The sequence below is a fragment of the Oncorhynchus mykiss genome, chromosome 10 (genome assembly GCF_057628025.1).
Source record: "Oncorhynchus mykiss isolate SJ-2025 chromosome 10, ASM5762802v1, whole genome shotgun sequence".
NCBI lineage: Eukaryota > Metazoa > Chordata > Actinopteri > Salmoniformes > Salmonidae > Oncorhynchus > Oncorhynchus mykiss.
Genome location: NC_143031.1, coordinates 26,227,311 through 26,245,372, shown reverse-complemented (window position 1 = coordinate 26,245,372; position 18,062 = coordinate 26,227,311). Strand labels below are relative to the sequence as shown.

General features: G+C 42.1%; 2 protein-coding genes across 6 annotated transcripts; both read right to left on the bottom strand.

Moving 5' to 3' along the window:
* Positions 1–3,973: 3,973 nt before the first annotated feature.
* LOC110533546 (nonsense-mediated mRNA decay factor SMG8) lies at positions 3,974–12,867 on the bottom strand. Its single transcript, XM_021617874.3, has 4 exons — positions 11,209–12,867; positions 10,887–11,032; positions 4,766–5,665; positions 3,974–4,473 (listed from the first exon to the last, which is right to left on the bottom strand). Exons 1-4 carry the CDS (start codon positions 12,725–12,727, stop codon positions 4,258–4,260), a joined length of 2,781 nt encoding a protein of 926 aa, XP_021473549.3. The 5' UTR covers positions 12,728–12,867; the 3' UTR covers positions 3,974–4,257.
* Positions 12,868–12,988: 121 nt separating this feature from the next.
* On the bottom strand, positions 12,989–18,057 carry prr11 (proline rich 11). 5 transcript variants are annotated; one of them, XM_021617871.3, is made up of 10 exons: positions 17,863–18,057; positions 16,944–17,062; positions 16,608–16,722; positions 15,327–15,449; positions 15,005–15,241; positions 14,808–14,906; positions 14,511–14,629; positions 14,175–14,234; positions 13,959–14,055; positions 12,989–13,833 (listed from the first exon to the last, which is right to left on the bottom strand). In XM_021617871.3, the coding sequence occupies exons 1-10, from the start codon at positions 17,875–17,877 to the stop codon at positions 13,765–13,767; spliced, it is 1,053 nt and encodes a 350-aa protein (XP_021473546.3). In that variant the 5' UTR covers positions 17,878–18,057; the 3' UTR covers positions 12,989–13,764. The 5 variants fall into 5 exon arrangements, with proteins under 5 accessions (XP_021473546.3, XP_021473547.3, XP_090042343.1 ...); XM_021617872.3 differs by having other exon boundaries at positions 15,005–15,238; positions 17,863–18,029; XM_090186217.1 differs by having other exon boundaries at positions 17,145–18,002.
* Positions 18,058–18,062: the final 5 nt, after the last annotated feature.

Genomic DNA, 18,062 nt, shown 5'->3' with positions numbered 1-18,062 from the left:
TTTATAGGTAGGTAAGGACATGTAGGGCCTAACTGTGGATCATTTGGCCAACATCGCTCATTTATTGATGGCGCTGGCAGCGCCCAGTTGGAGATTTCTTTCTATTCTTGGATCTGAATGGGTCTAAACCAGCACGGGTATGTTTTTTCATGGGCCTTTTTGGAACAGATCTGACTGTCCTCTGGTCCATTCGGAACGTATCTCAGTTGGAAAAAAAATGAATGTATGCATGTTGGGTTGGGTGGGAAAGCTCATCTCCTGTAGCCTAATTGTCATCGCCTTATTTTCATACTGTACCTAAATTACAAGGGTTGGATTTGCATTAGACAATTTATGTCAGCACTTTAATTTAACTAGGCAAGTCAGTTAAGAACAAATTCTTATTTACAATGGTGACCGGACATGATACAGCCTGGATCTGGTTTGCATCATATACATTGTCTAATGGTATCATTTTAGATTGAGAACATATAGCTGAACATGTAAACAAGGTATTCCTTTAGCTATTCTCTGCTTCAGATGACAGATGCCCACAAAGCCAGTAATGCCATCATGCTGTAGGCCTATGGCTGCAAAATGAATTAACATATCTGATGTACTGAGAGTGACAATCAAATAAAACAGAGTAGAGAACTTACAACTAGACAAAAAGGAAATGTTCATTTCAGGACACAACACAGAAACATTACAGACAGAACACATTAATCTCTTTATTGCAGGATTGTGATATGTGATTAATCAACATTGACACTAGTTCATTAACAATTAAAACAAAGTTTAAACGCTTCACTTCAAAATATACAAATAAGCCAACTTATACAGTGGGGCAAAAAAGTACTTAGCCAGCCACCAATTGTGCAAGTTCTCCCACTTAACAAGATGAGAGAGGCCTGTAATTTTCATCATAGGTACACTTCAACTATGACAGACAAAATGAGAAAAAAAATCCAGAAAATCACATTGTAGGATTTTTTATGAATTTATTTGCAAATTGTGGTGGAAAATAAGTATTTGGTCAATAACAAAAGTTTATCTCAATACTTTGTTATATACCCTTTGTTGGCAATGACAGAGGTCAAACGTTTTCTGTAAGTCTTTACAAGGTTTTCACACACTGTTGCTGATATTTTGGCCCATTCCTCCATGCAGATCTCCTCTAGAGCAGTGATGTTTTGGGGCTGTTGCTGGGCAACACAGACTTTCAACTCCCTCCAAAGATTTTCTATGGGGTTGAGATCTGGAGACTGGCTAGGCCACTCCAGGACCTTGAAATGCTTCTTACGAAGCCACTCCTTCGTTGCCCGGGCGGTGTGTTTGGGATCATTGTCATGCTGAAAGACCCAGCCACGTTTCATCTTCAATGCCCTTGCTGATTGATGGAAGGAGGTTTTCACTCAAAATCTCACGATACATGGCCCCATTCATTATTTCCTTTTCACGGATCAGTCGTCCTGGTCCCTTTGCAGAAAAACAGCCCCAAAGCATGATGTTTCCACCCCCATGCTTCACAGTAGGTATGGTGTTCTTTGGATGCAACTCAGCATTCTTTGTCCTCCAAACACGACAAGTTGAGTTTTTACCAAAAAGGTATATTTTGGTTTCATCTGACCATATGACATTCTCCCAATCTTCTTCTGGATCATCCAAATGCTCTCTAGCAAATTTCAGACGAGCCTGGACATGTACTGGCTTAAACAGGGGGACACGTCTGGCACTGCAGGATTTGAGTCCCTGGCGGCGTAATGTGTTACTGATGGTAGGCTTTGTTACTTTGGTCCCAGCTCTCTGCAGGTCATTCACTAGGTCCCCCTGTGTGGTTCTGGTATTTTTGCTCACCGTTCTTGTGATCATTTTGACCCCACGGGGTGAGATCTTACATGGAGCCCCAGATCGAGGGAGATTATCAGTGGTCTTGTATGTCTTCCATTTCCTAATAATTGCTCCCACAGTTGATTTCTTCAAACCAAGCTGCTTACCTATTGCAGATTCAGTCTTCCCAGCCTGGTGCAGGTCTACAATTTTGTTTCTGTTGTCCTTTGACAGCTCTTTGGTCTTGGCCATAGTGGAGTTTGGAGTGTGACTGTTTGAGGTTGTCGACAGGTGTCTTTTATACTGATAACAAGTTCAAACAGGTGCCATTAATACAGGTAACGAGTGGAGGACAGAGGAGCCTCTTAAAGAAGAAGTTACAGGTCTGTGAGAGCCAGAAATCTTGCTTGTTTGTATGTGACCAAATACTTATTTTCCACCATAATTTGCAAATAAATTCATTAAAAATCCTACAATTTGATTTTCTAGATTTTTTTTTCTCATTTTGTCTGTCATAGTTGAAGTGTACCTATGATGAAAATTACAGGCCTCTCATCTTTTTAAGTGGGAGAACTTGAACAATTGGTGTCTGACTAAACACTTTTTTGCCCCACTGTATGCAGCAGTTTGGGCCACCTGGCTCGTTAAACTGTTGAAAGGCCATTTATTCCTAACAAAGACAGTAATTTAGTTGCCAGAATTGTATATAATTATGACATAACATTGAAGGTTGTGCAATGTAACTTGCCACCCTTTCGATAAAATACGGAACGGTTCCGTATTTCACTGAAAGAATAAACGCTTGTTATTGAAATGATAGTTTCTGGATTTGACCATATTAATGACCAAAGGCTCGTATTTCTGTGTGTTTATTATAATTAAGTATATGATTTGATATTTAATAGAGCAGTCTGACTGAGCGGTGGTAGGCAGCAGCAGGCTCGTAAGCATTCATTCAAACAGCAGCTCTTAGCAATGCTGTTTATGACTTCAAGCCTATCAACTCCCGAGATCAGGCTAGCAATACTAAAGTGCCTATAAAAACATCCAATAGTCAAAGGTATATGAAACACAAATGGTATAGCGAGAAATAGTCCTATAATAACTACAACCTAAAACTTCTTAACTGGGAATATTGAAGACTCATGCTAAAAGGAACCACCAGCTTTCATATGTTCTCATGTTCTGAGGAACTTAAACAGTAGCTTTTTTACATGGCACATATTGCACTTTTACTTTCTTCTCCAACACTGTTTTTGCATTATTTAAACCAAATTGAACATGTTTCATTATTTATTTGAGACTATATTTATTGTATTTATTATATTAAGTTAAAATAAGTGTTCATTGTTCATTCATTATTGTTGTAATTGTCATTTATTACAAATATGTATAATAATCAGTCGATTAAATCGGTATCTGCTTTTTTTGGTCCTCCAATAATTGGTATCGGCGTTGAAAAATCTTAAATCGGTCAACCTCTAGTATGTATGTACGGTCACTTTGGGGACGACGTCATTGGTGCACTTATTGATGAAGCCAATGACTGATGTGGTGTACTCTTCAATGCCATCGGAGGAATCCCAGAACATATTCCAGTCTGTGCTAGCAAAACAGTCCTGTAGTTTAGCATCTGCTTCATCTGACCACTTTTTTATAGACTGAGTCAACGGTGCTTCCTGCTTTAATTTTTAGCTTGTAAGCAGGAATCGGGAGGATAGAGTTATGGTCAGATTTGCCAAATGGAGGGCGAGCTTTGTACGCGTCTGTGTGTGGAGTAAAGGTGGTCTAGAATTTCTCTCTCTCTGGTTGCACATTTAACATGCAGATAGAAATTTGGTGAAACGGATTTAAGTTTCCCTGCATTAAAGTCCCCGGCTACTAGGCCCGCCGCCTCCGGGTGAGCGCTTTCTTGGTTACAGCTCTTTTAAATGCTGTCTTTGTGCCAGCCTCAGTCTCGTGGTATGTAAACAGCTACGAAAAATACAGATAAACTCTCTAGGTAGTGTGGTCTATAGCTTATCATGATCTACTCTACCTCAGGCGAGCAATGGTTGTCTGAATAATGATCATACTAGAGTCAAACTCTAAATAAGCCTCTATACAGGACAGGTTGGATTGAGTGTGCACAATAACAGTGAATAAAGCAAACAGACAAGGATGATCCATAAGATGCCATTTATTCTCTCCTTAATAGACATGAGATCAATATCTTCAATTTGAATATGTCCAAGTGGAAATGGAGTTGTGCACAGACCAACACTTTTATTTTATGAGATTGCCATTCATAATAAACTAATCCAGCCCAATTCCATTTAACTCAAAATAATTTGTTAGGGGATAAAACAACACCAGGCAAGAGGTCACGGTCCAACCAACACAGTCATTTTTACAATAACCTTGCAAGTAAGTGAGAGCCACTTTGCGGTGCAATGTTATGAGTGGGGGTTACTGTGGTGGAAGGGGGCTGGCAGTGTTGGCACGCAAGATGCCTCTGAGGACCTTGTAGTTGGCCAGGGGCTGATTGTCTTTAGGTGGGTAACATGGGCCACGGTCTGTGACGTAGGAGTAAGGGAAACGTAGGACCCACAGGCCATCAGGGGGCAGCACCAGCTCTGTCTGCTCTGGATGGAACACTGAACAGGGTGGAGAGCCCAGTTGGACCTAAGAAGAAAAAGGGGCAGTGTTTTACAGTCAACATTAAAGCATTACATCTCAATCAACAAAGTGACTATTTGCAAAAAATAATAATAATCTCCAGCCGACACAGCCTGTTACTACACTAACAACTCAAAATGAATCCAGTTCTAAATGCATTGAGAGTTTAGCATAACTGGTGTTTGTCACCAGGAAAACATGAGAAGTGAGGAATTTACTTATAGATGAGGAAAACATGAGAATAATTAACTTGTGACAAACACCAGTTGACAGGTAAATGAAGGCCAGGCAAGTGTACCTGTGGGTTAAGCGTTATCTCCAGGTGGGCGTCAGGTACAACAATGTAGAGACGCGCCAGCTGGGCATAGTTGGGTTTCAGGCCGCGCCCCTGGGCTGGAGAAGGGATGTACAGGGGCATGTCTGTGTTCAGGGCCCTGGTGGCCGGCTCTTTTGCCCCTCCAGGCCCAAGCACCTTCACCACTTTATCAGGCCCTGAGCTAAGGAAACGCCGACCCCTACTGTCCTCGTACTCAAAGCCCACGAAGGCCCGGGCCACGTCATCTCGCCTGCGTCCCCTACCAAGGCCCCCTGTGCTCCCCCGCTTTCCCACTAGTGCTTTGTTGGGGGCCGGCCAGGAAGAGGGTCCCCCATCCAGGGGCTCAATTAGGCCCACTTCATCTTCAGAGCGGGAGCGAATCACTACGTCCCAGGGCAGGAGATAGGAGGAGCCAGGCAGGAAGCCTGGCTGCTCCAGGCCAGTGTGGGGGTTGTAGGCCTTGGCGGGGCCCAGCTTGACCAGCGACCAGCTAGAGAACTTGGGCAGCAGGCCTTTGGGACAGCCTGAGTGGAGCATGCCTGGGAGGTACTCCACGGTGGAGGCCTGGCGGTCTACCAGGCCGGGCCTCTTCTCCTGGCCCTCGCCTCCCACTCCGTCTCCATAGGGTCCCAGGCTGTCAGTGGACTGACCCAGGCTGAGGGCCAGGCTGAGGCTGGTGCTCTCCCCAGGGGTGTGGGATGCTGGTATACTCTCCTTCAGCTTCTCCACCTCTGATGGCTCTGACCCTGACGAGAGGACTGGGGCTGCCACCTCAGGGGACCTGGGTGCTTCTTCGCAGGCCGGGTCTGGATCTGGGGTGCTCGGCTGGAAAACAGGAAAATCGATCCTCTCCAGCATCCCGCAGCATTTCTCTTCAAGCATCTACAGGGCAACAGGGTCAGATAAAGTGAAAAGACTGAGGTACAGTTGGGGGTTATGCTGGTGTCCTCTGCAACAACCTGGTCTCAGAGCATTCTGTATTATTCCGTACGTAAATCGGTGACCCTCCATTTAGTATGAATTGTTACGTTTCGTATGGTATGTACTAGAGGTCGACCGATTAATCGGAATGGCCGATTTCAAGTTTTCATAATCGGAAATCGGTATTTTTGGACGCCGATTTAGGCAACAAAAAAAAAAAAACACACCTTTAACTAGACAAGTCAGTTAAGAACACATTCTTATTTTCAATGACGGCAGTTAACCCACTGTACCTAGGCCTTGTTCAGGGGCAGAACGACAGCTTTTTACCTTGTCAGCTCGGGGGATTCAATCTTGCAACCTTACAGTTAACTATCCAACGCTCTAACCACCTGCCCCTCATTGCACTCCACGAGGAGCCTGCCTGTTATGCGAATGCAGTAAGTTGCAAGCTAGAATTAAACCTGGCCTTCATTTACCTGTCAATCTTATAAAAAAAATCAATCATATTCACTAGTTATAACTACACATGGTTGATGATATTATTAGTTTATCTAGCGTGTCCTGCGTTGCATATAATCGATGCGGTGAGCATTCGTGAAAAAGAACTGTCGTTGCTCCAACGTGTACCTAACCATAAACGTTAATGCCTTTCTTAAAACCAATCCACATTAGTATAGACTTTTAAACCTGCATATTTAGCTAAAATAAATCCAGGTTAGCAGGCAATATTAGCCAGGTGAAATTGTGTCACTTCTCTGCATTCATTGCACGCAGAGTCAGGGTATATGCAACAGTTTGGGCCGTCTGGACTCGTTGCAAACTAATTTGCCAGAATTTTACGTAATTATGACATAACATTGAAGGTTGTGTAATGTGACAGAAATATTTAGACTTATGGATGCCACCCGTTAGATAAAATACGGAACGGTTCCGTATTTCACTGAAAGAATAAACGTCTTGTTTTCGAGATGATAGTTTCTGGATTCGACCATATTAATGACTTAAGGCTCGTATTTCTGTGTGTTATTATGTTATAATTAAGTATATGATTTGATAGAGCATTCTGACTGAGCAATGGTAGGCACCAGCAGGCTTGTAAGCATTCATTCAAACAGCACTTTCGTGCGTTTGCCAGCAGCTCTTCGCAATGCTTCAAGCATTGAGCTGTTTATGACTTCAAGCCTATCAACTCCCAAGATTAGGCTGGTGTAACCGATGTGAAATGCCTAGCTAGTTAGCGGGGTGTGTGCTAATAGCGTTTCAAATGTCACTCGCTCTGAGACTTGGAGTAGTTGTTCCCCTTGCTCTGCATGGGTAACGCTGCTTCGAGGGTGGCTGTTGTCGATGTGTTCCTGGTTCGAGCCCAGGTAGGGGCGAGGAGAGGGACGGAAGCTATACTGTTACACTGGCAATACTAAAGTGCCTATAAGAACATCCAATAGTCAAAGGTATATGAAATACAAATCGTATAGAGAGAAATAGTCCTATAATTCCTATAATAACTACAACCTAAAACTTCTTACCTGGGAATATTGAAGACTCATGTTAAAAGGAACCACCAGCTTTCATATGAGCAAGGAACTTAAACGTTAGCTTTCTTACATGGCACATGTTGCACTTTTACTTTCTTCTCCAACACTTTGTTTTTGCATTATTTAAACCAAATTGAACAGGTTTCATTATTTATTTGAGGCTAAATTGATTTTATTGATGTATTATATTAAGTTAAAATAAGTGTTCATTCAGTATTGTTGTAATTGTCATTATAAAAATAATATATATATATATATATATATATATATATATATATATATATAATTTTTTTTAAAATTTATTTTATTTATTTATTTATTTTTTTTTTAAATCGGCCGATTAATTGGTATCGGCATTTTTTGGTCCTCCGATAATCGGTGTTGGTGTTGAAAAATCATAATCGGTCGACCTCTAGTATGTACTAATTTGTGGATGTCCAGCGCTCATTTCTTATGATACAAATAATAATTAATATTATATGTAAAAAATGTGCAAAATGTACAATATGTTACGAATTTTAAAAACATGTTAGGAATTCTAGCTAGGTGGCTAACATTAGCTAGCTGGCTAACGTTAGCTAGGCTAGGGTTAAGGGTTAGCTAACACGCTAAGTAGGTGTCAAGTAGTTGAAAAGTTGGTAATTAGCTAAAATACTAGCGTAGTATAATGAGATTCGAACTCACAACCTTTGGTTTGCTAGACATTCGCGTTATAGGTACACCCATTACCAACCAGCTTACTTTCATTTTTGCCTCAAGTAACCAGCCTCTGGCGCAATGGTCTAAGTAAGGCACTGTGCCACCAGAGATTCTGGGTTCGAGCCCAGGCTGTGTCGCAGCCGGCCGCGACCGGGAGGCGCACAATTGGCCCAGCGTCGTCCAGGTTAGCCAGGAGGGATATCCTAGTCTCATCGCACAGGAGTAGTGACTCCTGTGGCGGGCCGGGCGCAGTGCACGCTGACCAGGTCGCTAGGTGTACGGTGTTTCCTCCGACACATTGGTGCGGCTTGGTTGGGTTGTGTTTCGGAGGATGCATGGCTCTCGACCTTCGCCTCGCCCGAGTCCGTATGGGAGTTGCAGCGATGAGACAAGACAGTAACTACTACCAATTGGATACCACAAAATTGGGGAGAAAAAAAAACAACAAATACCATCTGGCTCATGTAACCATATCAAATGTAACATATCATACTAATTTGAGAGTCCCGGTCTTATATTTAGTATGTTACGTCTAGTCTATGAGACCAGGCTGTCTGCAGAGATCTGTTGGTGGATATAGTACTTTAGTATTCTGAAGCACAAAACACGACATAATACAGAACAGCAAGACAAGAACAGCTCAAGGACTGAACTACACACATTTAAAATAATAAAACAGTTACACACATTGCTGACACAACAGTACATACACATACGGTGCATTCAGAAAGTATTCAGACCCCTTCACATTTTGTTACGTTATATATATATATTTTTTCCCCCTCAATCTACACACAACACCCCATAATGACAAAGCAACTTTTTTTTTTGTGCAAATATATTAAATATAAAAAACAGATACCTTATTTACTTAAGTATTCAGACCCTTTGCTATGAGACTCGAAATTGAGCTGAGGTGCATCATGTTTCCATTGATCATTCTTGAGTTGTTTCTACAACTTGGAGTCCACCGGTGGTAAATTCAATTGATTGGACAGGATTTGGAAAGGCACACACCTGTCTCCAGGTGACAGTGCATGTCAAGGCAAACACCAAGCCATGAGGTTGAAGGAATTGTCCGTAGAGCTCTGAGACAGGATTGTGTCCAGTCACAGATCTGGGGAAGGGTACCAACAAATTCTGCAGCATTGAAGGTCCAAGAAGTTTGGAACCACCCAAACTCTTCCTAGAGCTGGCTGTCCGGCCAAACTGAGCAATCGGGGAAGAAGGTGACCAAGAATCTTGGTTTCATCAGACCAGAGAATCTTCTTTCTCATGGTCTGATTCCTTTTGCTGCCTTTTGGCAAACTCCAAGTGGGCTGTCATGTGCCTTTTACTGAGGAGTGGTTTCCATCTGGCCACGCTACCATAAAGGCCTAATTGGTGGAGTGCTGCAAAGATGGTTGTCCTTCTGGAAGGTTCTCCCATCTCCACAGAGGAACTCTGGAGCTCTGTCAGAGTGACCATCGGGTTCTTGGTCACTTCCCTGACCAATGTCCTTCTCCTCAGATTGCTCAGTTTGGCCAGGCGGCCTGCTCTAGGAAGAATCTTGGTGGTTCCAAACTTCTTCCATTTAAGAATGATAAAGGCCACTGTGTTCTTGGGGACCTTCAATGCTGCAGAAATGTTTTGATACCCTTCCCAAGATATGTGCCTTGACAAACCTGTCTTGCAGGTCTACAGACAATTCCTTCGACCTCATGGCTTGGTTTTTGCTCTGATATGCACTGCCAACTGTGAGACCTTATATAGACAGCCTTTCCAAATCATGTCCAATAAATTTAATTTACCACAGATGGACTGCAATCAAGTTGTAAAAACATAAAGGATGATCAATGGAAATAGGATGCACCCGAGCTCAATTTCGAGTCTCATAGCAAAGGGTCTGAATACTTGTGGTTGTTTTTTTATACATTTGCCGAAATTTCTAAAAACCTGTTTTCACTTTGTCATCATGGGGTATTTGTGTGTAGATTGCTGAGGGGAAAAAAATTATTGATCCATTTTAGAATAGGGCTGTAACATAAACCGTGGAAAACGGGAAGGGGTCTGAATACTTTCCGAATGCACTGTATGTCCAATGTCCAGACTTTTCCTTCCATCCAGGTCCATGGACAAACACTATTCAGGGGCTCAGATTAAAGTTAAACAGGAGTGACAATATAGTCCCCTAACATTGTCAGTAGCTTTCCATCTAAAATGTCAATACCCTGTGGTTTCTCATTACTGATGGACAACAATACTTTCCCCACCTCTCCCACACTATATTTACACAATTCAAAATTACAATGCTTTCCTTTAAATATTAGGTATTTTATGCATGAATATGATGTCTCAGTTTGTTGTTGGCATTTCATGCCCGAGTTTGCCCACTTTGGCAATGAAATAGTAATTAAAATAATTGCCAATATCAAAAGGTTTTGTGATGACTGAGCCTTCTGTTTCAATAAAATGTGGAGTTGAATGTCTTTCTGTCCATAATTTAATTTAATGTACTCCAAAGCTTTTTTCCATCATACTTCATATTATTTGTCTTCGTTTTGTAGTTTTGTTTTTGTTCAGTCACAATTTCTAAATTTATAGTAAGTTTGCCAATAAGATGTGCAGCTAGACTTATTAGCCACTCCGTTTGCTTCATCGCTCTCAAACATACAGTTTTCCAATTCCTCATCAATTCTAACAGTCAGTTTCTTAATAGGGCCAGGCTTATCAATAACTGGAAGAAACAATGTCATAAATGCATCAAGTGCAGTGTCTGGATGCTCCACGTTACACACATCAGACCAACTTTTTTTTACGAATCACTTAATGTTTTATACAATCTGACACTATTTTAGGCCCAGCCTTTGGCTTTTCTGCATATGGCCACTTTATTATCTTCACTAAATCCAATGGGTGTGGATACCGCTTTAGAACAAAGTTCTGCATAAACAATGATAGATACTAACTTGGTAGAAGTCATAGTTGGCAGCTTGGATGGCAAAGGGGTCCTCACGAGGGGCTTGCTTCCGGCCACAGTTACACGAGCCAGTGGAACGCCCCCTGCTGTTGTGGTTGAGGATGGGCGGGTTGTGGTCCATCTCTGGCTTCTCACCTGCAGATGCAGTAACATAGAAGACAGTTGTTAGCCATAACAATATAGATCAAAATTGATATTCTGAGATACACCGATTACCAACTATGTTGATACCTGTTATGATACCTATGTGTTTTAAATATGGAAAATACTATAATTTCTCATTTTCTGTATGGTAGTGATTGAGGCTTTACCTGGCCGAGGTAGCAGGTGAAACTTGTGCACACAGTGTTGGTCCGTCAGACTGCGCTCTTCACATAGCTGATGACCATTACTCCAGAACTTGTAGCAGTCCTCATGCAACTGCAAGGCATAGCGCTGAAAAGCTACGCCACGTGCATGCTGACTATAGACCCGAAGTGCTTGTGTCAGTTGGTTTTTGTGCACCGTGGTGGTATAGTTATGGGGAAGGTTGGACTGGTAGGTGCTATGTGCCAGCGGCAGGGCTTTCTGACAGCGGTTCTCAGAGAACTTGGCATCCGTGTCCAGGAAACCCTCCAACACTTTAAGCTGACTCTGCACTTTTACGGATAGCTCAGCACTTTCCTCATCTGTGTTGGCTATCATAACCTGATGCAGGCTGTAGGCCACTTGGGCCCACTTGGAGTAAGTTGGAAGCTCAAAATGGGAAGGCTGTGGATTGCGACCGACGCTGTCGTCAAAGCCTTTCTTGGTCAACACCAGTTCGACATGCTGCCAAAGGAACTCCTTCAGACTACAGTCCACTAGTTGCCCCCCTGAGAGGCTGCTGCTTTCTACATTGAAGGATGGATGTCTAGCAGAGTGACGCATTTGTTGATAGCGCCTGGGTCCAGATACTGAGGTGTTGGTGTCATTTTCCTGCAGGGCGCAGTTGGAGCGCAGCTGCCCCAGCACGGCTGCCACTGGGTCCTCCTCTGGCCCTGGCACCACATACACAAACGCCTGGTTAGCAGGGACAGTGAACAAGCAATTACTGCTCTGGTTGGTGAGGACCCGACTTTTCCGGAAAATGCGATATATCTGGTCCTCCAATGCATGCTGTAGGCGTCTTCGTGGAGAGTGTTTCTTGGGCTTGTCAGCATTTCCCCCAGAAGGATCTGAACCATTTCCACCACAGCTTCTCAGGGTTCCATTCATCTGGAATACAAATAGGAGGCGTGGGGGACAGGGGCGGCAGTTCACCTTCCATTCTTTGGATATGTTGGAATCCTTAATGGCAGCACGTAGTAGTGGCAGAGTTTTCTGACGAAGTGCATCCACCGCACGGAACAATCTGTCATAGGTGACATCAAAACAGCATGTAGGATGGACCAGTAGCAGGACATGGCACAAGGAGAAGAGATAGAGCAATGCTAAACAATGCTGTTTATCCGCCCCTTTCCACGATTCATGCGCATCGGAGTGTCCGATGCCCGCACTCAAAGACTCACACGCCCGCAAAAGCTGTCGGTTGTCACAAACTGAAGTAAGCACCAGATACAATACGCGGTTTTCTTGGCTGTAGTATGCCTGAATCAAGCCTCCACTGTTCCGATTGTCGGTCTCATCCAGTCGGAAGAGATCATAGATGTGCTTGTCCGCGAGCGTGTTGATTAGAAACTCTTTTGGCGATCCGGGTTGCATCGCAGTCTTACCGAATAAACCAAGTACACAGAGACCGTCATCTTTGTACAATGGATCCTCTATTACTTCTGATTCTAGAAGCACTCCCAAACTCATGGGCAACGCCATTTCTTCTGGCCAAATCAATGTGGGGAAGATAAATATATGCGCACAAGGCCACTTTCCGTGGACACAAGTAAAATGTTCCGTGTAGAAACAAGGGACATTTGTGTTCCCGCAACCAAAACCAGGTATGGTCTTTTATGGATACCGAAATAGTGTAAAAAATAAATGTTTTATAATAATACTTAAAACATGTCTAGGAATTCACAAATGTAATTGTATTCTTATAAGCACAATATTGGTAAAAATACATTCTTAAATAAAAACTTTAAAAATGTAACAGATTTTATTTGGTTACAGTAGCAAATTAAAAATATCATGCGATATAAGATTTTAGAAAAAAGCTATATAAACAAAGATCAAAACACAATAGCTCACAAACATATTGGGTCCCTAGTCAATGTGCAATTTCCAAACAAAGTCCCTCAAATATGTTTACTTCCTCATAAAAATGACTACTAACTGAACTCACATTAAAAACATGTGATGCATCTCACTCAGTTTAAGTAACTCATCACAGATTGTGTTTCCTCAACATGTACAGAGTATCTCAACTACTGCCTTTTAAAATCTCAGTATGGCTCACTTAATATCACTGTTCCAAGAAGCATGAGGCTTTAAGGCAGTGTTGGGATTAACCAATCATATGTCTGATACAGAGGGGCAGTCAAGGCAAGTCCTCATCTGTCATTCAATGAATTAACAGGACTGTTCTGTAAAAAGCAGCTTTCACAGAAAATGCTTGCTTTCAGAATTTATGTTCATTTTAAAAGTGGTTCAAGACAAAACAGTGTTTCCTCTTCTCATCCTCAATCTCCCTAGCACTTAATAAACCATTCAGCAATGGAAAGCATTATGTAACCCATCCAGCAAAGGAAAGGAGTAACCCATTCAGCAGTGGAAAGCAGAATGCGCTAGTAAATGTGCATTGCGCCAATAGTTACATCCATAGCTTGCATACCATCCACATACAACAGAGCAGCTGCTTTTCACTGTAACATTTCAACTCGTCTGGATCGACATTGTATCTATCAACAAATGTCTCAGTTTTGATTATCAAAGCTTCCATTGCAATTCTTTGCCTTTGGAGACGGTCCTCGTGGTAAGGCACTCTGAGGGAATAAATAAATAAATAAATAAAACAAAAGTAGTGAAAAAGGGGACACACCTTTATAACCATACATTCATGCACATGGGCTCTAAAGTTGTGGTGCTCCGAGTGGAGTGAGTGACCTACCTGGAACTTGCGTTGCAGAGCCTGAGTCATGATGGGGGTGAGGCCAGTGCCTGCCTCCATATTCTCCTTGTCAAACAGAGGAGTACCACCAGGACTCCTAAAGAATAGAGAGAAAAAGTCAGACTGAGCTCTCACTTGATTATAGTCCTTTGACTTCCTGTTTTCAGGTAACACAAGAACCCCAGACTAAAGCACTTGAGTGTTGAAACACATTACCTATTGATTTGAACTCTCTTCAGCTGTGTACGCAGACTCATGGGGTTTTTAGAAGGTGTTCTAGAGTGGGAAATAACATTTGATCATCTCCACAGTAAGACAACACAAATCCAATAAAGAAAACAATTATTTCAAAAGCAATTATTTTAATTCTCATCCAGGTGTGCAGGCATTTGTTCCAGGCCTGATAAACATGATTCAAATTATTATCAGTATTGGCCTTGAACAAAAGTCTGCACAACATGTGGTGGATCCCCAGGACCATGATGGAGAACACTGATAATCTTCTGGTCACAAAACAATGGCAGCAGATGAAGAAATAGGGGATAGGTTTACCTGCCAGCGCTAAGGCATTTGGGGAGCTTAGGGAGCAGTTGGCAGTGGGATCGTTTCAGACGGACATTCTGCAGGTCTGCCACAGTGACCAGAGGGGCACGTATTTTCTCTGGAGTCCTCTGAAATAGAGACAGACCCATTGTAATACAATGGCCTTGTTGCACACGTTTATGCTGGAAATGCAAGAGAAGCCGGCACAATACTGCATGCTATGTGGGAGTGTCCTGTGGATCTTACATTTTGGACAGGTGGAAGCGCTCATTTACTTTGAGTAGGCTAAGGATATGTCTTGCTTACCTTTGATTTCACACTGCTGACAATGACCTTTCTCAGTTTAACAGTCTGTAAATCCCTGAGGGTCACAGCTACCAGTATGTCCTGCTTCTCCTTGGAGCTCTAAGTGACAGACAGAGGTCACATCATAGGAGATATGAGACTGAAATCGATCTATGACCACCAAATTAAAAATAATGAACGGTGAGTTAAGTTCTTACCTGTTGAGCATTGGAGGCCACTCTTTTTTTAGGGACGTAGGGTTGCAGAAAAGTGGTAGATGGGGGAGGAGGTGGTGGTGGTGGTGGTGGTGGAGCTGGGACTGATGGTGTGAGAGCAGGGAGAGGGTCTACACTGGACCCACAGCCCAACGGAAGAGGGGGAGGAGTAGGGAACATTGGACGGACTAAACCACCAGCCACAGTCCCATGGCAGTGGCATGCAGTGCTACCCCCCTGCTGAAATAAGACAGGCTTTAGTGACATGTGGCTGTTTGTCACATCATAAGGTACATTCAGTTGAGTGTAATTGTTGGTGTCTCACCTGAAGAGCAGAATGCAAGGCATCCATCTCCCTCTGCAGCTCAGCCATTTGATTCTGGAGGGTCTCTAATTGTTTGGCATACCCCCACCAGAAGAAAAATGTTTTCAAGAATCCAGAAAATGACTGCAATAGATAGATGGAAGTAGAAATTGGGTCTGTAGCAAGGTTTCCATCCAATGGCGAAGGTGCATAAAGAGGGCAGCCCCCATGTACTCACCATAAATGCCTTGTTTGCTAAGTTCGCCGTACATTTGTCTCCGTTACAATGACGTAATATCTGAATTCCTCCATCTTTATTGGTAACAGATTTTCATGCAAATATTCTAAAATCTGCATAAAGAAAATATGTGCATTTTCCCAGCAGTGTAGTTTCTCCACCAAACTGACTTAGTGTGGATAAAAATCAGTGAGAATACAGTGCCCACAAAAATTACTTTTTCACTTAAGATTTCATGTACCGAATAAAAATCGAAATTTCAATGCATTTCCTTTGCATTTTCAACTCTACAGATAGTTGTGCTAAATAGCAAATGAGCTTACTCTGGTCTTGGCATGTGCGCTCTAGCCAACAGCTCACAGATACAGTGCAGTTAGGCTGTGCGGATATGATGAGATTATTATGGATAAGAGTAAGAATATATTTTTATTTGCCAAACGGCAGTCAAGCATCGATCATCATGTCACCAGAATAGGATCCTCAATATTTATTGGAAAGGAGAATCAAGATCACTGTGCACTTTCACCACCCTGTGAAGTTCATCATAAATTATTTCATCTATAGCCTAATAAACTGCATAGTTTCCCCAAGTCATAGTGGGAGGATCACATACCATATCATCACGTGACTCAAAGTTTATTAACTTGGAGTCGTGATATGATGCGCATAAAAAACGCTTCTGCCGCAATTTCACACATAATTCATTTTACAAACACTAAAGATCCCACCATGTCGAACGAACAAATTATTAAGCGGTATATATACAATTTTACCACAACTTCATGTTTCCATCACAGCTGTTGTGGTTTTAAATATATATATATATATATATATATATATATATATATATATATATATATATATATATATATATATATATATATATATATTTTTTTTTTACACAGTATGACTTTACTCGCATAAAAACTGCGGATGGAAATGTGGTTAGTGTCACTGACATATAGAGTGAATCATATAGGTAAGTGCTTGGGAATGAAATCTAACATAACATTTCCCTCTACCAAAACAGCCCTGTTACAAACAGCCATGCTGTAGAAACCTACCTGGCTCAGGCAGTTCCTCCAGATTTGGCATACCCTGCCAAAAGCCAGCAGCAACCCTCTGACACCTAGCAAAGGAACTGGACTGGTTTGGGTGATTGGGTCACAATTTCCAAGTCTAAAAATACACACAGAATGATAAGTGTTAAGAGAGTTGAGGAAAGCGTTGTCCTCCCTCCTGTGCACGATCATTCAGCCATCCATGGATTCATGTTGACATTGTAGGAAACAATAGAAGGACAACTGTCAGTAGTCTAGACTAATAAGGGTTGCCAGTCAATAACAACTCTACTGTATGAACTAAAATGTTGCAGTGATGACAGCCATAGATTGACTCACTGTGTGATTACAGGTGTGACGATGGGCTTAGGTGTTTCTTGAAGCCTTTTACTCATAACAGCCCAGCGTCTGCTGCTGGCCCTCTTCTTCCTACGTTGCAGGAAGGCTTTGCTTGGTCCCTATATGCACAGTGAAGAGAGTCAGATTCAGTTACATTTCAAAATATGTATGGTTTAATAGAAAAGTTAGTTATTTACACACCAGTAATGGTAATTGGGCAATACCCAATTTGACAAATTAGCCAGCCATGTTTTCTATTGGCAGCCCATAGCATAGGTCAGTGGTTGGGTTGAGTAAAACATAAATAATAAAAAAATGTTTAAAAATTAAAGGGGGGGCGGGGGGGGTTGAATATACCTTCAAATGACTAAAACCAAATCGCAACTGTGTAGACTATAACATTACAAAATCACCAAAATGAAAGCTAGACAGTCAGGGAGCATCGGAAGAGGACATTTTATTTTGCAAATGTTGGGGGTGAGGAAAAAGGACCAATTTTCGTTGAAAACCGAATGCGGCCCCCGGGCAAAAATGAATTTAACACCCCTGGCCTAGGTCCAATCATTTAATATCTTGATTACCATTGTCATTGTAGCTAGCTAAATTACAATTAACGTAACAACAAACAGGCTGGACTTCCTGCTTTTCATACCTAGCTAGCTACGGTCTACAAACTGTTTTAAATAATGTATATAAATTGCCAACGCAAAACGTTACTGCTTCAATAGCCAAGCGAATGCACGAACAAGATAGGTTTTGCCTGCCAGCAACGCTTTTGCAACACAACATGTTAGCTACCTAACACCGGCCGACCATAGACGTTAACACACATCTGTATTCGTGGCGCTAGTTTCGTTCAGCTTTCTGTTTTTTAACCTATTCATGCAAGTTAGTGAAACTTATAACTGACGTTACATACCCATGATCCAGCCATAAAAAAACGTATTCAAACTAGCTAGAGGATTTTTTTTTAAAAAGGATATTTGTACAATGTTTGCTTTGCTCAACAAGGATTTTCAAAATGTACAACCAGTCGCTTCAACAAATCAAGAAACGTATTGCACACAGCTGGATGAAGACTTACGTGGATAGGCTACTGAATACAGAAGTAGATAGAAT

Bases quoted from the DNA above. Each gene is read 5' to 3' on its own strand.
- LOC110533546 (XM_021617874.3), bottom strand. From the start codon at position 12,727: ATGGCGTTGCCCATGAGTTTGGGAGTGCTTCTAGAATCAGAAGTAATA. The intron at 11,033-11,208 runs GTAAAGCCTCAA...CTGCATCTGCAG, and splicing joins TCACCTGCTACCTCGGCCAG to GTGAGAAGCCAGAGATGGAC. The intron at 4,474-4,765 runs GTACACTTGCCT...TTTTCTTCTTAG, and splicing joins AGATAACGCTTAACCCACAG to GTCCAACTGGGCTCTCCACC.
- prr11 (XM_021617871.3), bottom strand. The intron at 16,723-16,943 runs GTGAGTCAATCT...GTGTATTTTTAG, and splicing joins GTCACACCTGTAATCACACA to ACTTGGAAATTGTGACCCAA. The intron at 13,834-13,958 runs GTAGGTCACTCA...TTATTCCCTCAG, and splicing joins CTCTGCAACGCAAGTTCCAG to AGTGCCTTACCACGAGGACC.